The 18,373-nt window shown below is 41.3% G+C and overlaps 2 protein-coding genes across 2 annotated transcripts in view; both read right to left on the bottom strand.

The window, feature by feature from the left end:
- The window catches only part of ehmt1a (euchromatic histone-lysine N-methyltransferase 1a), a 130,745-nt gene that overhangs the window by 17,533 nt on the left and 94,839 nt on the right, over positions 1-18,373 (bottom strand). The gene's annotated exons all lie outside the window — the stretch shown is intronic.
- On the bottom strand, positions 1,088-10,739 carry arrdc1a (arrestin domain containing 1a; the record flags this gene model as incomplete). Its single annotated transcript, XM_083978388.1, has 8 exons — positions 1,088-1,194; positions 2,863-3,430; positions 4,076-4,252; positions 4,554-4,736; positions 5,564-5,718; positions 7,591-7,641; positions 8,010-8,120; positions 10,622-10,739. 8 exons carry the CDS (start codon positions 10,737-10,739, stop codon positions 1,157-1,159), a joined length of 1,401 nt encoding a protein of 466 aa, XP_083834514.1. The 3' UTR covers positions 1,088-1,156.

The following is an 18,373-nucleotide window of genomic DNA, read 5'->3' as shown; positions in this document are numbered from 1 at the left end:
CAAACTTGAACATACTACAAAAAATACAGGCTGATTTATTGGAATCCAAACAGTGATTCAAAAACACTCAAAACAATAAATACACGTGTCTCTACCTGTTTGATAGATTTAACTTGATCAAAAATCTAAATTAAATGTGGTTACATAACTCTGATTAAAACGGTTGATGTGAACAGCATCAAGAATCTCAAATACCTGATGTGGTTATTGTTACATAAATCAGACGGGCATGATGTCATGAACAGGACCAACACAGATTCAGTAGACGGAGAACAATGTAACTACACCACTTCTGAAAGTAAGTCTACAGTCATTTCAACACAGTTTAAGGACATGAAAGTAACAAACAAATAATCAAAAATGGCAGAAATCTCTGCACTACAGCCGCACAAATCTAAAAGGTAGAAAGCATGTAAAAGCAATTTGTGGGTAATACCTCAAATTAGGAAACTCCTGCTCAAAGGCAAATAAAAAATATCCTTCAGAACAACTTCTTCTCTCCAGTATTAAAATGAAAGATGATTTCACATATTTTCAATAAAAATCCCACAGCTTTATTTCTTATTTGGCTTTGGAAACAAAAAGAGATATTTCACCAAAATCTAAATGAGATGTTTGTTTAACACAGGGATTCATAGATGGAATTTTCAAATTTGACATCACAGATGTCAATTACTTATAAATAATCTACAACTAAAAACTTAACTCCTGTATGAAGAACAGACAACAATTCTCCCTCTTCTCTCGCCTCCCATTCAAAGTGCTTAAAACAAAAGATTAAAAGATAGATATTCTTTAGAAAAAGACAGCATTGACTGGTGGCAAGTTTGAATAACTCCTGATTCGGTTAGTTAAGCTACTTGTTCACTGGGCAACAGTGTCCAAGGTCAATTCACATTTGTTTCAATTCAAAATGCAGATTCTCATACATGTAGAGGAACTTGAAACTTACATAAAATCTGGGAGTTAAGGACAAAAATAACTATTCTACTGGGTCACATTAGGTTTCTTTTGTCTCATAATCATTTTGTCCAAGTTAGTTCTAACTTGAGAAAATGACAGGGCACTTATTTTGAAAATTCATCCACATGGTAGATGAATTGCTGAACTGATATGGAAGTTAACTGATAATCTTCTTGGTGGTGGTCCATAGATTTCATGTGTTGCAGCTCTCATCGTATGTGGGAGGAGCCTCTGTAACAGACACAATATTAGTAGTTAGTATACAAACACTGTTAAATAACACACTGTTCACATTCAGAGCGTAAGACAACCACAGCCACCAGTTTGGCGAGTGGCTGTCTGCTTGCATGAACCCTAAAGTGGTGATCATAGCTAATGTCTCAGAGGGCTGCATCAGCCTCTATCACTTAGTCTGGCTATACTTAGACCACCCAGCTTCACTGAGCTTGATCTTGGATTGTGGATGCCAAGTGTATTATTTCTTGTGATATGTCTGTGAAGACTCTTAGTCATCCAGGTTATGTTCATCCAAGAAAAGTTGAATCAAGCACAATCAAGTTGCCTCCGATCAAACTTTTCCTGGGAGCTAGTCTGCACACTGGGCCTCCCTAATGCATTTTTAATATGAGTGACATTTCAATGAAATGAAGACTTGAGTCATTCTACATACTGCATTTTTTTAACTCACTTATTTTTTCTTACTAGAGAAGTTGGATTGACCAAATTGCCTTTTTCAGCCTTAAAAAGTAATTTCTGCAGGATTTCCGTCAAGGCTGCACATAGACTGAACATCAGTCAGGTGGGGTAGCCAGTATGTCTGTATTTTCAAGCACTGAAAAACAATTCTATGTCCCTTTTCACTCACAACCACTCGTACTGGGGTGGTGAGTGGGAGCACGTAGCAGGCAGTGGACCAAACCATTGTGAGGCAACGGACATCCTTGGGCAACCACTAGGAACAATACCAAAGAGGAAGTGAAATCTCTCCACTCATTTCAGAACACATTTCAGTCCCAGGATCTGATGTTTCCCTTTTGCATCCATCATGTTAGTTACTGCCCCCTTGTGGCCACAGCAGGCTTTCATCTCTGGAAGCCAGCTTGAAACGCATTGGTCTAGGTTTCTGCCATTGTCCTGGTGGTCAGCTACAAGCATGCTTGTCACACGGAGCCCAACTCAGTTTCCGAAGCTCAGAGATCAGTTGTCATGATGCAGAAAAGTTATAAACATGCATGCAGATGTGTGAAAACTACTTGCCCATGAGAAAATGACTTGAATACTTTTTCATTATACATCATTATGAGTTATTTATTTGAGCAATAGCACAAATAGCATACGTTTGCATTTTCAAATGGTACAGGCCCAAACTAACTGAATAATTCAGTTCAATTTTCATTTTTTGTCTGCACACGTTTAGACACTAGAGACAATTATAGACAGTGTAGAACCATCAAAGCACTCAATGAATGTGGACTGCACCTGAGCAATATAATGCTAATTCATGAGCCTACAGGTTCTCCCTTATCTGTTGCTAACACTCCTGGGGTGTCTCATGGGATTCTGTTACACAGGGTTTCTAATATTTTTGCCCAACTCATTTACATGCAAAGGACTTAACTCGTCTATTATTCTGTGTCAATAGAGGTGACAAGCTTCATAGTGGTACAAGTTATTGCAGAGCTGACGTATTGGGTTGCATTAGGTTGTAAAGGGTGTATCTTTTAAAGAGGAGGAGGCATTATCATGTGTGACTCTGTTCTCTCTGTAAATGCTGAATTTTGTCCATCTTGGGATCTTGTAGAATCTGATCTGGAGTTTAATGCAGTTTGGTTTTAAAACCAGTGAAACTTTACTGTCATGACCAGAGTCTCTAGACAGAATGAGTGAATGCCAACTAACCTTGAGGATAAGATGAAGTACCATAGTCTGGAGGCAGGATGTGTGGTGCTGATGAGCTAGTACCGTGCTCAGGTGCATAAGGTAATGAGCCCCCAGGGGACCCACCAAACGTAGGCCCAGTCGGTCCGGTGCCAGGCCCGTTGGGCTGCTGGTTCTGGGGGAAAAAAAGGCCAGGAGCATAGCTGAAGGCATGAGGCGACACCAGCTGAGACTGCCGCTTGTTGGAGAAGCCGTCATTCATTGGACTCCCACCCGCTGCTCCCTGATCGTAGTCAGCTGGAGGAGCACTGGGGGCATTGTGGGACGACATCCTGGATCGAGGGGTGGGACGGGGAGCAGGTTTTGGGGCAGGGCGAGCTGTTGGCATGGGAGCGGTGGCAGAGGTGGAGGTGTCAGGAGGAGGTGCGGATGCAGGAGCAGACGCAGAGGGTGAGGCTGCTGGCGTACCCTCATCTACAGCAGAGGTAGAGGGACTTGTTTTTTTGGACGGTTTCCGCTTTTTGTCCAGCGACACATTTCCAATATGGATGGGTAATGTCAACATGACGTCTGGAGATTTCAGACTGACCTGTTAAATCAGAAGTTAAGGTTGGTGATGTTAGTGACAGAGTTAATACCCACAAATGTATCCTGTGTTTAATTCTCATCTAGTGAAGCAAAATTTGCAATAAAAGTAAAGCAAGCTCTGAGGCCAATATGTCAAAGGGATAGTTCAACATTTTGGCAAATTCGCCTACTGCCATAAGTCATAGTCAAACTCATCAAATACACAATCCAACAGCTGCAGGATGCACTCGTGGACAAGTTGTGACCTGCACATTCACCACGCTATGAAATAATTATGTAATATTACGAGACAGAGTTGTTTTCGAGACAAATGCAGAGACGAAACTACATTGGAGTTGTTGGATTGTGTATTTGATGAGGGAAAAGCAAAAGTACCGTGCACCTCTGTTGCGTTAGCTGAGCAGCTCACGTCTCTGCCCCGCCGATCTAAAATCAATATGCACCGACAATTAAAGGTAATTAACCTACTTCTAAGACTATAGGGATTATGGTAATGGACGAATTTGCCAAAATGTTGAATTATCGCTTTAAGTATTAAGTCACATAGACGTGAGGGGGTGCACAGTTGAAAGCAAACAGAATCAAAGACAAAAGAAAATATAGTTAATATAATGTAATATAGTATAAGGTAATAAACATAACTTACTTTAACATAATATTCTATCTTTATCAGCTCACAGCCAGCAAGGGAGGACTGAGGAAGAGGAGGAACGATGATCTGCTCCTTCCACTGCACCTCCTTGCCGGCCTTTACCACACCTCCCTCCACCTCTGCTATGGTTCTCATATCATGGATGGGTTTCTTCATCTCGTAGGTCACTCTCTGTGAACATGTGGATATGGATATTCATGAACTGTACTTAAGCCTCAGCTGACAATAAGACACTGTCAAATTATGATATAAGTGATAGGGCTACCTGTGTATGCTGTTTGTGTGTGACTGTTTTATGGATTGGTCATGTTTGGGAATATTCATATTGGAAATAATCAAATAGTGAATCTGACTATCATGGTGAATTAAAAAAATGTGCTCTTAATGTAACACGATAATATACTAGGCCTATTGTATAATAACCAGGAGGTGATAAATGTGTGTGGCTCGTGGCTCACTCTATTGTACATACCTGCACCAGGCTGGCTGCCATGTTGCCTGTGTTCTTCCCAGACTGGTTGTGGATATCGACCGTCACCTGGATGATCTGGCCCGGTGTGTAGCCCTTCATGTCAGACTGGGCCTTCAGGACAACTGTGCCCGTTTTCACCAGCATGTAGGTGAACTGCTGGGTGACTGCAGATGTACAGGTTCCCTGCAGGGAGAGGGGGAAGCATCAACACATCTTGGTTTATAAGACTGACACAAAACACAGAACTTTTATACTGCATATCAAGAGTCAAGACCGTCTTTTCCTCCGTATGTATGAAACATCCTGCATGGGCCATAGATGTTGTCTTTTCTTTTCTTTTTTTTAAGTATATTTTTTTGGCGTTTTTGCCTTTATTTGACAGCACATAGTGAGATAGACAGGAAAGGGGGAGGCAGAGAGAGGGGGAATGACATGCAGGAAAGGTCTGCCCGACACGGGATTCGAACCGGGGACGCCTGCGTTGAGGACTGTAGCCTCTACATGGGGCGGCCGCTCTTTTCTTTTTTCTTTTAGCAGTTTTTAGCAATTTGTGTCTAATTTTGCCATTTGTTGTGTTGCTTATGTCCTTATGTCATGCAAAAATATATAATGATCATCTTTACCCACGTTAAATACAGGTAAAATTCAAGTGTCTCAGTGTAAACAGACCAAAGTCAGTGTCTCCAACAAGTGGATACTACTACCACTTCTGGTATTTAGCCTTGCCTCAGGAACAACTGAACGAACTTGGCCCGAGGCTACAAGCTGGTTCATACTGTATGTGGCCACTTCCCCCATAGTGGTTCACTCTCAGACGTCATGCTCTGATCTTAGCAGCCTGTACATTGTGTGATTCATCCCCTGTTCCTTACAACTCCTTATCGTGGAACAGGTTATTTATTTGTCACGTATTGCTGTTCTAAATTAAATATCCATACCCTTAAGAACAACATGACCTTCATCCAGTCAGTCAGGAGCTAACAATACACATTATGTAATCATTGCCTTACCCATATGTCTGGCACTTCATTCAGGTTTAGAGGGCTTAGCAGGTAAAAAGCTTTCTCTTTGTTGTAGTCTTTGGCAAATCGTGGCGTGTCAATAAAAGCCCTCACTCTGTATATAATCCGACCATAGTTTCCTTCAAAAGACGTTGGGGCAGTGGCTGCGGGGGAGAGATCAAACTTGTATTAGTCTTATCACACAGCAAATACAGAATAGTAGATGTATGTTGATGTAGAGAAATGTTTCTATTCCATGACCTGACAAATAAGCAATTCTCTAGTGTTGTAATGTAAACATGAAAACAATACTTGCAAAAAGCCTGAGTAACCTGCAGGCACATTTCAAAAGACAGAGTCACAGCAGGAAAAAGACCGGTCGGGCTGGTTTTGAGTTTCTGTGGAGTTGTTCCTCTCACTGTTGAAGAGGCTTAACAGCAGGTGACCGGCTGAACAAAGGCTAAACACAAGTCGTTTTCTCATCTTACACGTAACAGCGCATGATAATGAAGTGTGGCAGAAATGTTTGGGCAGGTAATGAGAGACAGGATGAGCTGCCCTCGAAGAATAAAACACAATTTAGGAATCCCTTTACAATACAACATGCTGGCATCATTACAACGTCAGACAGGTGACGAAACACAAGCAAAGTGGTCGAATTATCATAAATCAAAAGCCTTTGTTGCTTCCAGATAAGTTTCAGTGGCCTGGGTATTTGTTTACAACCAGTCCTATCATGAGATTCCTCAACTATCAGACTTGGGGTGTACAGCAAACCAATGAGGGCCAAAACTATGAAAATAAGAGCCAGATTGACATTCAAGGGAGAGCTGGTATTGCTGGATAGATGTAGACTCTGTTGTGTTATGTAATTTATGTTTGTCAATAGTACAGTATGTAGTGCCGTCTATAAATCACACACACTGTTCAGGCTCACTTTTTATCACAAGCACATAATGAAGCATTTTGTTAATGGTAATATAGCATGATATCTGGATTAAAAAAGGTTAGAGATAATAAAGGTGAACGCAAGACAAAGCCATAGCATATAGCATAGCCGAACAATGAGCTAATGAGCTACATGTTCTGCAGCACTAGGGGGCTCTTGATAACTTTCTCTGGGTTCTTTCCAGTGAATCCATTTTAGTATGAAGATTTTCATTGTAGCTGCTTTAAAGTAACCATGTGTAAGTGTTGGTATTGCCATGAAGCCACCATTAGTGTAAGGATTCAATGTTTTTCACTTAAAACTCTTGGAAAGAGCTGCAGTCATAATGTAGTGTATGTTGCGTTTACCCAAATAGAGCAGAACAAATATGGTGTAGAGAGCCAACATCCAAAACATATTTCTCAATAAGGTCGTAAAGGTAATAATTTTTCTCAGTCTTTATATCTCTTGATTTTATCGTATTTTCTTCATTTTTGGAAGCCAAAAGCGGAACTGAAAATAAAATCAGGAGTTTTCTTGGGAGTTTTTCCTCAGTCGATGCGAGGGTCTAAGGGCAGAGGTTGTTGTTAAGTCCTTTGAGACAAACTGTTTGTAAAAATGGGCTATACCAATAAACTTGCCTTTCCCCTGCTGTGTAGCAAAAGCAAAACCCACATACAGCTCCTTTAAACTATAGCTACTGTAAGTCAAATGTTTAAGTGAGGCCTTCCTGGATGGAGTTTGCATGTTTTCCCTGTGCCTGTGTGGGTTCTCTGGTTTCCTCCCATAGTCCAACCACAGCAAACAAGCACGGCAGGCTAATGGACGACTCTAAATTGCCGATAGGTGTGAATGTGAGAGTGTGAGAGTGTTCATCTCTGTTCATCAGCCCGGAAATCACTGCAATGTTTCACACAAAACTAATAAGCCCCAGTGAATGACGGGATGGAAGTCACGACCTCGGTGCTGCTGGACTGAACAGAAGTAGAGTAAATATCATCCTGCCAGGACACGTCTGTCAAGTGGTGAAATGTGAGGACAAAACATACTCTCACATAGGAAAGAATGCGCAGTGACAGGGGTTCATCCCATCACTCAGAGCTCTTACCTGGTATGAGAAACTTGAAGGGAAAAGTGTGTTCTCCCTGTGTCAGGGTTCCTGTATGACAGACACAGACAGAGATAACATTCAGTAATGGAAACAGTGACAATCGCTCTGCCGTTTTCCGACCGGCAACATTACCTCTGGAGAGAAAACAGAAGCTTCACTACTACACTATTAACCCTTCAGTCTTTTTAGCAGTTAATTCTCCTCAATGTGGCCATAGCCAGTATTTTCATTTTGTATATTGTGACCTCTCCTGCCAGGGGAGGAAGTATTTAACGCCAGTGATGATAATCTGTGACTGCACTGAGCTGGTTGTGTCACGGTAAGTCATCATCCATCTGATAGTGAATAAGGGACAGATAAAACCCTTCAGATCAGTTCTGTAGTTACAGTAGCGTCCCAGGTGTCTGAATGCTCACCTTTGTCTGCAACTGAGATGGTGCTGTTGAAGTACTGCTCCTCCATCGTCCACGCGGTGTCGTTCACCTTGCTGGTGATGCCACAGAAGCCATTGCAGTTCACTTTGATGGCTGCAGGCGAGAATACGGTACATAAGAAAGTTTTTAATATGTAGGACATCAAAAAGCATTCTCACTTAAAAATGTTCTGTTCCTGTTGTCACACAGAGATAAGTTAAAGAAGCCTGAGAAGTTGCTTCATCTCGTAACAAACCAGCCAAGTTGGCACTACATCATTTTTTTTTTTTTTTTTAAAGAAGAGTAACGATTACTGACACTTGGCCTGCTGACAAATGGTGTGACCTGATTACTCTGTCATGTGGCATTTATCCAACCAGAGGTGTAACTTCATCACTCAGTCAGTCAAGCACAAGTGTGTTAAACTTGAAGCCCAGAGAAAGGGACAGAAGAGAAGTGGCTATTAGGAAACCCTGCACTCCATCAGTTCTGTTACTGAAGAAAGTACTGCCTGAACTCTAGTTTACCCAGGCGAGCTTGTCAACAAACGTTCAAGAAAATCCTGCACTGTGATCATGACTCAGCAGCAGCCGCTCTATTACAGACAACCAGACTGTGCATATTGCTATGATTCACTTTTTGATATTTTTAAATCTCTAAACTTTTCTATCATACAGAGAAGCAAATTGTGAACCATTAATGTTGAAGATTTTTGCTGACAGATTATATAAAAAAATCTTTAGATGGATATTTATATTTATTATTACTGATAAAAAATTACTATTAGGTGCAGAATATATCTATCTAAATAGATAGATATTTATTAGGCTATTATTGATAAAAGTAACTATTAGGTGCAGAATATGTCTTTCAGAAACTAGGCATCATATCTTGAGAGGAACGGCGGCCGGCAACTTCAAACATGCCAGATTTTAATTAGGTGTCAATATTTGCCGAGATAAATGTCCCTAAACTCGTGGCCCAACCCACTTCACAATCAATCACTGATTTACAGAGTGTGTTTCCTGGTGGGTGGCGGCATGAAGCTGACAGTCTGACCAGCTCTACCTGGGGAGGAATGTAAACAGACTGGAGGCCTGGCGAGCTTTCAAACAGAAACTCCTTCACACACGTATGCACGCACAACACACACAGACACACAGAGGGCGGACACTTATGAATGACCGTACAGAGAAAGCCTAGTTAACACTTCATAATTAGGGCAAAACGTGCTAATGAGTCGTGATGATCACTGATAATAACTGGGCCTTTAAGTTACAGTAGATTCACACTTCAAAATCTGCAAATCTTAATTATGCTCACTGAGGAGGGATTTATGCTGCATTGTTGTTTAGAGTTCAGTGACGTTAATCATCACAACAAAAAAGATATTTAAATGGTGTAATGGAAACAATGTGGGAAATAAGGGTGTGTTTGTATTTTAGGGACCATGCCTTTTTTCCCTGACACTAGTTTATATGTAATGAGTTGTAACTTGTCACAGTAAACAAGTGTGTAGATTTCCCTCCATGAAATTTGCACAAATGTATTTAATGTTTTGTAATAACAAAAGCTGAGGTTAGGGTTAGGTTTTCACATAACTCATCTCATAATGTAGGGCTCAGATCTACTGGTCAATTCAACTTCATTTCATTCAGTTGTTTTAAATGTCAACACTGATAGATGGTACCAGTGAGAGTATGTGATAAAAAAAAAAAAATCTTAACTATTATTGTGTTTCTTTGTAAACTAGACTAATTTGTTCCAGGTTTTTTGGATGTTAGAAGGTTTTTCTACTTTAACTCATTTTATAAATGTATTCCTCTGGGCATTTCTCACTGTTCTCTGGTGTTTCACAAACCAAACAATTAGGAAGAAAATACTCAACCTTACAAATGACAGCTCAATGTCTTGAAAATTATATATTTTTCTCTTAGTTGTATCATCTAAAGTGAAGTTAAGTGAATCAGACCTTATCATACCTGCTCTCATGAATGGATTACACTATACATGCTTCTCAGGGCAATGTCTTATATGGATTTATTGATAACATTTGAACGATTTAGAAATATATTTGTTTCTCAATGTAATTGCTTTTATTGTGAATACATTTAAGTATCCATGTTTATGTCATCACTGCATCAGTGAAAACGAGGGAGGCCCCTCACAATAAAGAAAGGTCGATTGAATATAATGATTTAATACTAATTTTAATTCTAAATCAGTTGGCTTTGACAATGTCGGTGTGTGATATAACTATGATCATGTGACTCAAACATCTTGGAGACGTCTCTGTCTCCAAGACCTATGTAATACAACAGGGAAAAACACCCAGCATTCCCATGAGGTCGCATTAAAACGCATTAGAGGCTGAATTAAACATATTATAGCCCAATAAAGTACTTAATAAACCAGGTGAGGTAGAAATAATTTACATTGCCATTTGATGTTAGTTTAAAGGTTCTCATTAACACAAGAGACACAGAGAGTCCAAACTGAAAAACACTCTCCAAAGTGGAGCAGTTGCTCTTGTTGTCCGTCACTTCCTTGTTAGGCGGTGGCGACAATTTTCCACCTGGCTGCAGGAAATAATTGCGTCTGTGTCGGACTCTCACCTTTGCACGGCAGCGCCTGGCCCACCTTGATGGTCACGGTTCCAGAGATGGACTCTCCGGGGCTGTAGACCACTTTGTTTTTGTCAAACTCGATCTCGAACTCTTGAAGTTTCCCCATACTTCTCCCCCGAGCCGCTGAGGCGATACTGGCATCACCTGTGCGCACCCGCACAAACCACTCTCTCAGCCCCGCCCTCCACGTGACGTCACCCACCTGTTGAGAAGAAGATTATCAGGTTTGCTCGCTAGATTTATTATGGACCGTAAATCAATGTTATTTGTGGCTTTTAGCTTCAATTAAGAAATGTTACTTTTGTTTTTTGTTTTGTAAGATTCAACATTTACTTATAAACCTCATATTTCTTACTCCTATCTTAATGTTTTAATTTGAGCTATTTTCTATGTAGCTATTTTTTCCTCTACCCTATTTATTCTTTACTTTGTTTGATATACAGTAATTGTAAGTTTGTTGTATGTATGTATTCAATGTTGTTGTATATGAGTCTGTATACCTTTACTTGCATATGTTTTGTGTTGAGCTAATCATGTATTGAGAGAAAGAAAATTATAATGATCAGGTTTGCCCTGAAAAAAAATGTATTGTCTAAAATCACAAGTCCACCGTGCTGCAGGTGAGGATCATGTGGAAGAAGCTAATAGATTTTGTATCTTCACAAGCTTACTATACTATACTACTAATACTATATTACTATAATACAGGCCTATTATGAAATATTCAAAGTGGAATTTAATATGTAAATGTATAAATATCCTCAGAATTACTTTTTGTGATATAAACAGATCACACCAAAATGTTTGTAATTTAATGTGCAAGTTTATTGAATTCACCTAAAAATAAAAATTCTAGATGCTTATATATGTTTTTCTTATATGTCTTTGCATTCTCAGACTTTTGGCTCCATTATATGACATCAGTGGATTAGGCTATACAGTATATTGACAGGTGCATATGGCATTAATGACATGAAACTGCTCTTCATCCTCATTGGTTGTTCTCTCAGATGTTGCCTCTCGGTTGTTCCCTCAGTCATCTGAAACATTACAGCCTTCAGAGGCCATCACAGGTTTGGGCCAGTTGTCCTTCAGAGCAGCTGCTTTTTAATACAGTCTGGGACTTACAGGCTTTAGATATATCTGAACAGCTACTCTTACAGTTTAGTTTAGCATTTTAGCAGATTTGTTCATTAGATTCTCCCGTGTTTGTCAAATCCCACACCTCACCTCCGACTTGTGATGAGGCAGCAGAGATGGTAAAGTCAGAGTCTAAATCAATGAATCAACCTGCCTTATGTAAACGACCAGGCTGCTCGTGAATACACTGAATGATAAGTGGATTTTTGTTTTCCATTTTAGTTGCATACATATTCTGATGGCCTGCTGTCCCCACCTAATAGACCAGCAATGACCTTGTAGTGGACACCAGGAAAATGTATGTTTTAATCCAGAAATGGCTTGATCTGGTTTGAAACAGTAAAAATCTGAATTATAGAGCCAGGATTTTTTGAATTAAAGTCTTATTAAATAGATTGTGTGATGTTATTTTGTAATGCTAGAGGGTGTCGATGGTAAAGTATGCACCCTTGAAAAAATGTATGTTGTTTCCATTACACCAGCCAAATTAAAATGCACAAAATGTCACTGAGGATGCACATGGGGATGGGGATTAATGTGCTCACATGGTTCAACATATTTTCAATACAAGTTGTCATATGAAATGAAAAAAGTCTTATTGCAAACAGTTGTGTTTCTGTGATACTACCTGTCTATGGGAGTCGCCCATTGAAGTCAACAGACTTTCTTCTGTTTAAGCCGACACACCAGCAGGCACCGACTGTACAGAGGTTGTAGGTTCCTAATCAATGAAGCCATGAGCTTGACGCTCTCCTCCCTCGTAACATCCACTTGAAAGGCAAAAAAAACTCCACACGATTCTTTCGTTCCTTTTCATAGTTTACTCCGAAAAATAAAACAAGATACAATAATCCAGCATGATGAAAATAAAAAAGGCCAGAGCAAAATATCTATAATGCTGAGTAAATGCAGAGGTAAAGGCCGAGGTAAAGGCAGAGGTCAAAAAACTGTGTGGCTCCACTCCATGACGACTGACCTGACTGACTTCTTCACGTGAATGCGCACACACGTATCAATCCGCATTAAAGGTTACATGTGCGATTTTTTAACCTCTAAACATCCACACATTTTTAAGTGAAATGAATTAAATAGTAACTTATTAATATTAACTGTTCACCTGTAAATAATGTAAATAACCCATTTTTATTATAATTAACAACAACCTCTTCTTAAATGTAGACTTAAATTATTATCCAAATACTAATCAACTAAAAATAGCATTTAGGCTCCTATATTACCGGCCCCTAATTGTTATCAATGTCCTTGAAACAATTACTCCAAAAGTGTCAAATTAAATTAAAGGAGCCTGAATAACATTACTATAACACATTTATAACATCACTTATTGAAAGAAGCTTGCTGTTCTTAGTCCCATTTAAGATGAGATCTTCATAACAGTCCATCAGTTATCTTCTGATTCCTGAAGAAGACAAAGCTTTGTTATAGGGCGACAAAGCTCGTTGGTCTTGGTCTTCACTTTAACCTGACGAACAAGCCCGTTTCTATCAGGAAAAGTCTCCACGATCCTTCCAAGTGGCCAGGAATTTCTGGGTGACGTATCGTCCACGATCAGCACCACGTCGCCGACACAGAAGTTTCTTCCAGGTGAAGACCACCGCTGACGTTCTTGGAGCTGTGTCAGATATTCTTTGCACCAGCGCTTCCAGAAGACATCCGCGAGGTACTGAATCTGTCTCCATCTGCGATTAACGTATTGGTCATCCTTATCAAATACTCCTGGTGGTAACTCGGGTTTGACTTTGAGCAACAACAGGTGGTTGGGTGTGAGGGCCTCTAAATCGTAGAGGTCTGTTGATGCCTTTGTGATGGGCCTGCTGTTTATGACCGCCTCGGCTTCACAAAGTAAGGTATGGAGACCCTCTTCGTCCAACAATTGCTCCTTAACTGTGATGTTCAAGATTTTTCTGACTGAACGGATTAACCGCTCCCAGCTGCCTCCGTGGTGAGAACCTGCAGGCGGGTTGAAATTCCACTGAACACCTCTCTGCTGCAAGTGTTTCTCAATCCTGTGGGTGTTCCATTCCTTGATCGATTTCCTCAACTCACTGTCGGCTGACCGAAAGTTGGTTCCATTATCTGAATACATCTCTCTTACTTGTCCTCTTCTGGCAAGGAATCTTCTGATGGCGTTAAGACAGGCATCAGTGTCGAGTGAAGATGCAACTTCCAGATGCACGGCTCGTATAGCAAGACATGTGAAGATAACGCCGTATCTCTTTACTTGGACTCTTCCTCTTTTCACTAGAAACGGACCGAAGTAGTCGACGCCGACTCTTGTAAAAGGAGGATCGTCTGGCAGGACCCTGCATGTAGGTAGATCTGCCATGAGCTGCTTGCCTGCGGCTCCATGCAGTCTTTTACAGACAACGCACTTGGACAGGAACCTTCTGATGGCTCCATTGGCTCCAGGGATCCAGAATCGCTGCCGTAGCTGAGCCAACATGCTTCTCAACTCAGCGCACAGAGTGATGGCTGTATCTTCATCAGAAGCCGACTTAAGACAGTCGTCTACATAAAAATTTTTCCTAACGGTTTTAGCCGTCTCTTGTCCAAACTCCTCTGCAAAATCTGTTGCACATTTCTGAAGCGCAAAGGTGGCGACACTTGGCGAAGATGTTGCGCCGAAGATATGGACCAGCATCTTATGTTCAACGAGATCCAGCTCATAGTTGCCGTCGGGCCACCATAGAAATCTGAGGAGATCTGTGTCTTCATTACTCACTCTGACTTGGTGGAACATGGCCTCCACGTCAGCCATGACCGCCACAGCCTCCTGGCGGAACCTCATGAGGACCCCCACCAGCGAGCTTGTAAGGTCCGGACCCTGTAGGAGCTGCTGGTTCAATGACATTCCTCGGAAGCTTGCGCCACAGTCAAACACGACGCGCAACTTCTGCTTGGTTGGATGTCTGACTCCATGGTGAGGCAGATACCACATTCGCCCCTCAGCAGGTTCACGCTCATCACCATCGAGCTTCACTGCGTAACCTTTCTTGAGCAGGTCGTCCATGAAAGCCACATATTCTCCATAGAACTTGCTGTCCTTTGAGAACCTCTTCCGTAAGTTCAATGCACGTTGCTCCGCAACTGCTCTGTTGTTCGGCATGCTCAAACATTTCTTCCGCACTGGAAGACAAACGTCGTAATGACCGTCTTTAAGTACAGCAGACTGTGACACCATGTTGATAAACTGATGGTCATCTTTAGACATTTCGATGTCTTCGTCTTGTCCAGCATCAGGAAAGTCCTGCTTGAATTGTAGCTGCCAGAGCTCTTCAAGCTTGGCTACTGAGATTCTGTTTGCAGTAATTCCTGTCCGTGTGTTTGCCTCCACCGTGTCACTTCCACCTCTAAGTGGTCCGTTCACTGTCCAACCTAATATCGTCCTGACGGCGTATGGTCCATTGTCCACGCTGTTGACCACTTGAAGCGGCTCCATCGCCTTGGGAACATTTGCTCCTATGAGCAATCCAACTTCTGCTTGGATAGTGGGGATTTTCACCTCCTTTAGGTGGGGCCAACTGTCAATATCCTCTTGACGGGGAATATTGTCCTTAGCTACGGGAATGTCCTTTTGTGAATACACCTCAGAAAGTTCAACAAACTGGTTGCTGTCCAAACTGCTGATCTCCAGACCAGCCACAATGCGTGTGTTCACGATCGATTCATTCCCCATAGTTCGCAATGAGATGCTTACATTGCGTCCATTCATGTTCAGTTGGTTTATCAGTGACTCTGTAGCAAAAGTAGCCGAGCTACCGGGATCCAAAAACGCGTACGTTGTCACTGTCTTGGTTCCTTTTTGTGCCTTGACACACACTGGAATGATCGAAAGAACACAATCGTCTTTACCGGCCCCTGTGACTCCAAAAGTTTCAGCCGTTTGTACAAGGGCACTTGAAACAGATTGCTGTTCACAATATCCTGCTTCTTCTCTTGAGTCCTTGATGGTAATGTGCAATGGTGTGGGATGCAGTCTGGAGCATTCTTCACATTGAAGTTTCTGTTTGCAGCTGCTGCTCATATGACCATGCTTTAAACATGCAAAACACCAACCTTTGCTCCTCAAGAAACCAATCTTGTCTTTATGTTGCTTGCTCTTGAATTTCTTGCAAACTGTGAGACTGTGTTGCTCTCCAGTACAATAAACACAAGGTTTGCTGAAACCGTCGACTGAGACAGGTTGTGTTTTTGCTACTGTCTGTTTTTCATTTTCCATCCTGGGAGGCACAACAACTGTTGTGAACACTTTCCTTGATTTGAATGTCTCTGAGTATTGTGGTTTCGGTTTCTGTTTTACAGGATCTTTCGTGTTTATTGTGTTTTCCTTTATATTTCCGTAGAGTGGATGCAGAAGATACTTAACTTGTCGATTCACAAAGTCAACAAAATCCTTGAACTTAACTCTTTTCTTTGTTCTTTCTTGCAGGTCGCAAGCGGATTTCCTCCAAGACTCCTTGAGCTTATATGGAAGTTTGTTTGCCAGTGCCTTTATATTAGCTGTGTTGTCCAAGTCTTCCATGTAGCTAATATCTGTCATTGTGTTAGAGCAGCCTGTTAGGAACAATGCGAAGGATTGAAGAGAAACTCCATCTTCTGGCTTGATTGTGGGCCAATCCAAAGCCTCTTTTATGTATGCTTCCGCTATCTTGAAGTCATCACCAAAGAACTCCTTTAACATTTGTTTTGCTTTAGTATATCCTGCTGAAGACTCCATGTGGATGCAGCTCTTAACCAACTCGTGTGGTTGTCCACTTGTATACTGTAGCAAAAATTGAAGACGATCACGATTGTCACCTGTGCGGCCTTCAATCCCATGTTCAATGGCCCTAATAAAGGAGTTGTATTCCAGTGGGTCTCCTGTAAATGTTTGGATCTTCAGATCAGGAAGTCGAGATGCTTTGTGACTCTTCACGAGATAATCTGTCACGTTGGCTTGCTGAGAGATGGCTTGGCAAAGCCCGTCGAGCACCGGTCCCTGTGGGTCTTTAATTTCGGTCTTTGGTGCAGACGTAGCCAATTGATCAGTTGCTGCTGGGGTATTTTGTTTAACCCTGGGTGCTGGTAAGGTGGGTCTTGATAGTGGTTGAACGATGGGTTTTGTGTCTGTTTTACCATCCTTATCATAAGCTTTAACTGTGCTACTCTCTTCTTGTACGTTCTCGTATTTTTGTAAGACCTCCATTTTAGCATCAGACTCAGCCAGTGCAGTTTGCATTGCATGCATTTCTTTTCTAGCTTTAATTGAAGCTTCGATTCTTTTTTGTTGGGCCTCAAACTCTGCTTCTCGCTGCTTTTCTTCTGCTTGAATTTGAGCCTCCCTGCATTTTTTCTCTGCATGCCAGTCTGCTTCTTCCTGCTCTATTGCCAGTTTCTCCCGTAAAGCTGCAGCCTTTGCTCTTAATGATGCTTGCTCCATTTCCGCCTTTAATCTGACTGAAGACGCTGATGAAAGTGAGCTTCCACTCTGTGATGTAGCTTTACTTCGACTTCTAGTGGTCACTTTTGTTGATGTAGACCTACTGTCTGCAGGTGTTACCTGTCTGTCACACTCTTCAGCCTGCTCAACACGTTTTAAAACATCTTTCATCCAATCCTCACATTTCCAGAAAAAGTCATCCATTATTTTAATCTTTGGATCAAACCAGCTCCTTTGATCATCCACAAATTCCACTTCATCCATTAATTTCTGAAGGTCAGAATTAAGGTTCACAAATTCCTGATGCAAGCCAGTAAAATCAACACGGAGCTTATTTTTTACAGTGTCCACATTTGCATCGTCCTCCATTAATTGTTCAATATGTTTTGTCAAGCTAGTTATCTGTGATAGCTTGTACCTGCGTGCCTGCTCCTTCCTGGCTTTGTGATCTTCAATGGCCTTCTCAGTCATTTTTATTGTCCTTCTTTCACTGTCTTGTTCATCCATAGTAAGCCAGTATTTCCACGTTTATTCAATAAAAATGCCAAAGCACCACAAAGTCTCACTTTGTTATTCAGCCGAACAACAATCCTCTTTTTTCCTTTTTTTTTTTTACTCACATGCGCCGGCGAGTTGACGAGCGTCAATTAACGATCCGACGCCAGGCTGACGAGCTCCTTCATGCAGCTTGTGACCTTTTCTTTTCCAAAAGTCTCCGTGACATTTCCTTCTTCTGTCCTCCGTTTTCCGTCAGGCAGTTCCACGTTCCATTAATCCACGAAGAGCGAGTTTTTTGACTAATGTAGGTTCCTAATCAATGAAGCCATGAGCTTGACGCTCTCCTCCCTCGTAACATCCACTTGAAAGGCAAAAAAAACTCCACACGATTCTTTCGTTCCTTTTCATAGTTTACTCCGAAAAATAAAACAAGATACAATAATCCAGCATGATGAAAATAAAAAAGGCCAGAGCAAAATATCTATAATGCTGAGTAAATGCAGAGGTAAAGGCCGAGGTAAAGGCAGAGGTCAAAAAACTGTGTGGCTCCACTCCATGACGACTGACCTGACTGACTTCTTCACGTGAATGCGCACACACGTATCAATCCGCATTAAAGGTTACATGTGCGATTTTTTAACCTCTAAACATCCACACATTTT

The sequence above is a fragment of the Trachurus trachurus genome (genome assembly GCF_905171665.1).
Source record: "Trachurus trachurus genome assembly, chromosome: 9".
NCBI classification, from domain to species: Eukaryota; Metazoa; Chordata; class Actinopteri; order Carangiformes; family Carangidae; genus Trachurus; species Trachurus trachurus.
The sequence above is the reverse complement of the archived record's forward strand: the minus strand, read 5'-3'. Positions and strand labels throughout refer to the sequence as shown.